The 6,000-nt window shown below is 52.5% G+C and overlaps 1 protein-coding gene and 1 long non-coding RNA gene across 3 annotated transcripts in view; one reads left to right on the top strand and one right to left on the bottom strand.

The window, feature by feature from the left end:
* Positions 1-4,093, bottom strand: part of SALL1 (spalt like transcription factor 1) — a 15,889-nt gene extending 11,796 nt beyond the window's left edge. Inside the window, exon 1 of one of the 2 annotated variants that reach the window (XM_074968620.1) lies at positions 3,821-4,093. In XM_074968620.1, coding sequence (XP_074824721.1) covers positions 3,821-3,896 — 76 coding nt within the window. In that variant the 5' untranslated portion in view covers positions 3,897-4,093. Of the gene's footprint in view, positions 1-1,700; positions 1,738-3,820 lie in introns of those variants that run through there. The other variant, XM_074968621.1, reaches the window with a different exon arrangement.
* LOC141996529 (uncharacterized) overlaps positions 3,546-6,000 on the top strand; it is a 54,028-nt gene continuing 51,573 nt past the window's right edge. The window contains exon 1 of the long non-coding RNA XR_012641559.1: positions 3,546-3,747. This is a non-coding gene — a long non-coding RNA (uncharacterized LOC141996529). The remainder of the gene's footprint in view (positions 3,748-6,000) is intronic.

Raw genomic sequence — 6,000 nt, 5'->3', positions numbered from 1 at the left:
CCAAAATTCATTTGAAATATTTAATCTTCAGAGTAAGGATGTACTATATTTACCCTAAACTTTTTCAGAACACTTTCTTTCAATCAAATGTATGTAGTTTCTTTTCAAACTACTTTCTATTGACCCTTAACTGTGAATACATGTCAGAGAGTTTCCTAAACTAGAACTCAAAACAGATAAGACAAATTCGACAGAAACATGATTTTTCATTTATTCTCTTAAATATTCCTTCATTTCACATTATTGCAAGTGTTGTTAAAGTAGCAGTGATGCCAAACTTGTCTGATTCCTGAAATTGTAACTGAGCTAACAAGCCTGAATTCACTGCATCAAAAAAGAGGAATGGGGGATTTTTGTTTGTTTTGTTTTTCGCAATTTTGAGGCATATCGTGAAAAAATGTTTTACGCCTATCTCAAATGTATCCACTATAAATTTAAGAACTTCTCAAACGCATAAAGCATTCCTTTAATTCACTAACAGGGTTAGTTTTATACGAATATTGCAACAGCATTCTAAATCCTGTAACACTATTACAAAACATACCCTCCAGGCAACGTAGACAAAACTTATTGTCCAAGCATGTAAAATAGTCATAACCTAAAACAATTACTACTGAAAGGAGGGAAAAGGCTCCTAACAGGGTTTCTAATAGCCTACTGCTTTTTCTAGAGAATGAGCCAACATTTTAAAAAAAATATATAGATACAAAAAAAAAAAAAAGGTAATTATTTACTTAGTTAACTTAAGTTACTAGCCAGCAAAAACCAAATGAAAGATTATCTAAATGCCATCATTTTAGGCGAAATCCAACTATTCTAAGTACATCATTTAGTAACAGGCAAGAAAGCTCCACAGTTAACATTCCTTTCTCACACTCCCAGTGTCTTGCATCTGAAAACATGTGCAAAATCAGATCAAAAGACTAAAAATAGGAAAGAAAAAAAGGGGAGGGAGTGCAGGCGCGATTTTATTAAGATACTTGAAGGTGCTTTTATCAGTGTCCTTTAGCAAAAATTAAAAAAAAAAATAAAGACTTTATCAAGAGATGCAATTAAACAAATGGAAGATGTGAAAAATAGCCCTTTGATTCTCCAGCGAGATAAGTTAACTTCCATCTATGCTCTCCCTCTTTGCTTACTTTGTAAAGTTCAGAGTTCTTTTTAGGACACCAGTGAAAGGATAAATAAAACCTAACCTTTCCCCAGCTCATGCTTGAAATTTCAAAGCTGAAGGGGGGGGAAAAAAACATTTAAAGCTAAAATAAATGTCTTAAAGTGAAATTAAATGAATTGAACCCCGTGGCAAAATAGCAATGCATCCAAACAAATGAAAATTCCCACCACCACCACCCAAAAAAATCAAACGTTTCCTTCCAGAAAACAAACTACTTCACAGAAACGTTTAAACAGTTACAAGAAATGGGTGCTATTTATTTATTATGATAATGATGATGCCAAGAAAGGTGTCTCAATATTTAAAAAAACTGAATGATAACAAAGCTACCATAGCATCCTTCCAGCTTTCTCAGGGAGACCCGATTTACTCTGCAGATCTTGGTATCTTATGTTAAATTTGTTCCCAAACTCCTCAGCAGCCCCCGTGCAATTTGTGGGGAGGGAAGGGAAAGGGGGAGCTGATAAATGGAAAATGAATTAGAAGGACAGTTCAGAGATCACAGCTCCCATGTCCCCAAACCTACCTCAGTGGCGACCCTGATATGCATGGTGCTGAAAAGGGGGGGGGGGGGGAGGTTGTTTCCTGGCTGCTGCTTTAATGACTAATGCAGGGGGTTAATGGGGCTGAGGGAGAGCAGCTCCGGGCTCCTCTCCATGACTCACATCGCACACTGGCACGTCAGCTTCTGGCCAAGTCCCTCCACAGCCAGCAATGCGTTCGCGTTAGTAGCGTGGAGAGTTTGAAAAGGGGGAAGAGTTAGAGCTTTGCTCGGAAACGAAAAGGAACCCAACACCCCGAGCGGCTCTGGAAGTCAAAGGTGCTGCCTAGCCTCGGGGCTGAGGAGTGCCATCATGCCCAGCCCCAGCCCGGCCAAAGAAAAGGAAACGAGTTATTTATTCAGGGCCAACGCTCTTCATCCCCCTCCGATTTGCCCAGAGCACCGCATTACTCCCCCACCCCGGCCCAGGACAGAGAGAATCGCTCCGGAGATGACCCCTCCAGCTTCTTCTTCCTCCTCTTCTTCCAACAAGAGACTTTGTTGCCGAGATCTCAGCCACACTCTCCTACCCACCAAAACTGGCCACAATTTCCAGAGCGTCAGGAAGTGCCCTGCAGAAATGCAAGGACCCCCCCCCCCCTCCAACTTTCCATCTCGTCCTCCCTCGCCTGGCATTATCCACATCTACAGCCAGCCTCTCGAACGGACACCCGGTAACAGTTTTCATGTAACTTCCTGAACGGCCTGTTTATTTATGGCCCCCCCTTTCCCATTTCAAAATCTGCCCCAAGCGGCCTCCCAAGGTGTGAGTCCCGCTGGTCGGCAGGAGCAGAACTGCCCGGCCGGGGAGAAGATCCAGAGGGAGCCAAACGGGGGGCAGGATTCCCCTCCCGTGCCCTCCGGCGGCTCATCCTTCCTCGGGCTCCCTCGCCCCCGGCTCTGAAACGAACGCACCCGCCGAGGTGCGCTGTGTAGGGCAGGGCAGGGGAGCGGGCCTGCCTTTGGAACACGGAGAACCTCCGCCACCTCCACCCCGGGCCCTCGAGCCTCAGTGATCAGCCAGGCGCTTCCCAATCGCCCACTTTCTTACCTGGAGTTTCCCCAGACCACTTGCCCCCGGCCCCCAACCACACACCCCCTACTCAGTCGGTTTATAAAGTGCAAGCAGACACAGGTACAAGAACCCCCCCAGCTTCAATAAAACTGCCTTTCCCAGCACCAACGCAGGGCTTCTGGACCCCCCCTCCCCTTTAAAAAAAAATCACAGGCTCTCCAGAGCCAGCCACCCTGGTTCCTCCCTTACCGGCTTCACACTTAAAAAAAAAAAAAAAAAAAAAGCCCCAAAGGAAGAAAGGAAACAAGCAGCCACCCCACAACTCAAGGCCAGCCGCAAAGCCGCCCTCGCCGGAGCCACTGCGAGCCCGGATCCCGCAGATGCCAGGCAGCCAAAGCAAAGAGGGAGAAAAGTTACCAGGGGCAGGGAGGGAGCTCAGCCAGCGCGTCAGTGTGCGAGAAAGACTTTTATCTCCAGCACGCAAACTTTTCCCCCCTTTAAAAGAGGGGTTTCAAATGCTCCAGAGGCGAGGGCTGCCTGGCAGCGCAGGTTTCCCAGCCATACCGGGACTCCAGGGGGGGAAGGGGGCACGCAGGAAAAAGTAGGAAAGGGGCTTTTTCCCTTTTTATGGGAGGGGGGGGAAGAGAGAGAGAGAGAGAAAGTAAGTGCGGTCAGGTCGGTGCATCCTTAGAAAACACACACCCCAACCCAAACCTGACTTCTGTCCCGCTCCTCACCAGCCTCCGGGGTGTGGGCTACAGAGGGGGTGTGGGGGAGAAATCCATCTCTTCTGGGGTCAGACTGCCAGATCATCAAAAAAAAAAGGGGGGGGGGAAGGAGAGAGAGAGACACACACACAAAAATGCAACACACACAGGAAACAGAAGGTTAATAAAATCATACCAACCCATCCTCAACCAGGGCAAAAATAGTAATAAAAAAAAATACAACCAAAAAACTCCGGCAGCTCCAGCGCTCTCTCCCCTCTCCCGGTGCAGTTTCCTAGCGGTCTCTAAGGTAAGTTGATCTATTTTGCGGGTGCGTGTTTGTGTTAAAATGCGTGCGAGAGAGAGAGATGGGAAGAACTCACCATTTCGCTGGGATAATAAGGCCAGCTCGGGGTCGGACTGGAAATGCTGAGGCTTCGCCTGCTTCCTCCGCGACATGCTGGCTCAAACATCAGCTGGGGCAGAATAAAAAATTACTAAAAAAAAATCTTCTCAAAATTACGGAAATCGAGCCTCCCCCCTCCCCAAGCCACGCCGCACCGCGCATGTGTCCTGCTATAATTATGATTATCAATAATGCATTGCGATTAATCATAGAGGGGCTCTTTGAAAGGCGATTGGCACATGGCCAGCTCTATTCAAACCCGCTCGCCTTAATCAATTAGGCGCTGATTTGCTGGAGACCCTTGTCTCTCCGCCGCTCCCACCCAATGAGTCGATCCATGTGGCAGGGGAGGGGGCTGGCTTTCCCCAAAGCTGTTTGGATACAGTTTAACCCGCTTAGCAACCAGCTGGGACTGTTTCACGCCATCCCTGTTACTATAGGAATGTGTCGAAAGCCTCTGCCCCCCCCCCCCCCCCCGCTGCTGTCCCGAGCTCCTGGGCTGCGGGTTGTTTTTGTTTCTCGTTACAAAGGGGGCCAGGAGGAAAAATGAAATCATGTCTTCCCCGAGCGCACCGGCAGCAAGAGTCGGGGCTGGTCGCTCCCCCAAGAAGCCCAGGCAGCGGGAGAAAGGACCCCCCCCCCCGCCCCGGGAGCGGGTCGCCCAGCTGCGGGGCAGCTCTCGGTCTCTGCCCGTGCACCAGGGAGAGCGGGGCCGGGGGTGTGTGTGTGTTGGGCCGGGCGGGCAGGCCGGGCTTTCCCCCAGCTACCTTGCCCCGCTCTCCGTCAGCGCCACCGCCTCTGCCGGGGACAGTCCCAGCCCGGCTCCGCGGCCAAGTTTTGTGTCTTGTTTTAACCTCGGCCCCCATCCCAGATGCATCTTCCAGCCTCTCCCCGGCCCCTCGGGGGGGCTGGGGGGCGGAGATGCCGGCAATGGGGCGCGGGGGGGGGGGGTCGGGTCAGCGGCCGACGGGCTGGTGGCCACCGCACACGTTTCCCAGGACAATTACTGCAAAGTTTGTGCCCGGCTACGTCACGAGCCCGGCCGGGGGCGGCTCCGCCCCTGGCGGCGGTTGGCGGAGGCCGACGTCAATCTCCGGGAGAAGGCGGCCGGAGCAGGCGGGCGGCGGAAACCCGCCGATTCATCTGCCCGGCGGAGTCCGGGGCACGGGGGGGCGGAGTCCGGAGGGGACGGGGTCGCTCGACACGTTCCCAGGCTGGGGGCACGTCGGCTCGGCCCCCTCCCCACGGGGTTGTCTGGCGGGGGGCTGTGAATTCGGATGGACACCCCCACACACACACACCCCCAGCCCGAAGCGAACTCACTCCTGACTTTCGTTTTCTTCTCGGGCTGCCGAGAGTCCGAGGCTGAGCCGCGCCGGGCTTCCAGCCCCAGCTCCCGGGCAGCCGCCTGCAGCCTGGGGACGCGAGCCCCGCTGCTGGGCGCAGCCTCCCCGCCAGAGCCCCGGGAGGTCGGTGCCTCGCCCGCCTCGGTGTGGGGCCAGACCCGGGTCGCCAGCGAGACGGGCTCCGGGGTAGGCAGCTGTGCAGGGTGTGTGTCTTCTAACTGCGGAGGCGTACTTTGCACTGCGGGAGTCCGAACTGGGCTCATGACAGAGCAGCGCTTCTGGTGGGCCAACACGTTTAAGAATGGACCCCCCCTCCCCCCCAGGTGGATGGACATTTGTGTGTCTGTCTGCCTCCTTCATATGCCCGCGTCCGGGCGCGCGCCCGCCCGCTCGTAGGTTGTAACAATAGATTAGCCACATCCGTGGTGTCTGCTGGACGTGTAGCAATTGCAAACATCCTGCTCAAATGGCGCGCGGGCAGCCCGCATGCAATCGTCAACCCATGGCATCATCATCGCGGAATAAAAAGTTCCGTTCCCAAGTTAGGAAGGGTCTAGCCAGCCCCAGGATTGATACATTGCACCCCCACAAGTGCACCTACAGTACAACGCGGACCGAGCATGTTGGGTTTATAGGTAGCTATGGAGCCCTTTGTATTCCTCGTTCTTCTCTGCACGTCAAATTCCTCCGTACTGTATACGAAAAGTTGATGTGCAGGGTTATCTCGGTCTGAAGACGAGCGAGCGAGCGAGCTGCTGCTGTAGTCAGTTTCTGTTTCTGGGCCATTCACAGCACCCTCCTCCCACCCTCC

The sequence above is a fragment of the Natator depressus genome, chromosome 12 (genome assembly GCF_965152275.1).
Source record: "Natator depressus isolate rNatDep1 chromosome 12, rNatDep2.hap1, whole genome shotgun sequence".
Lineage (NCBI taxonomy): Eukaryota > Metazoa > Chordata > Testudines > Cheloniidae > Natator > Natator depressus.
The sequence above is the reverse complement of the archived record's forward strand: the minus strand, read 5'-3'. Positions and strand labels throughout refer to the sequence as shown.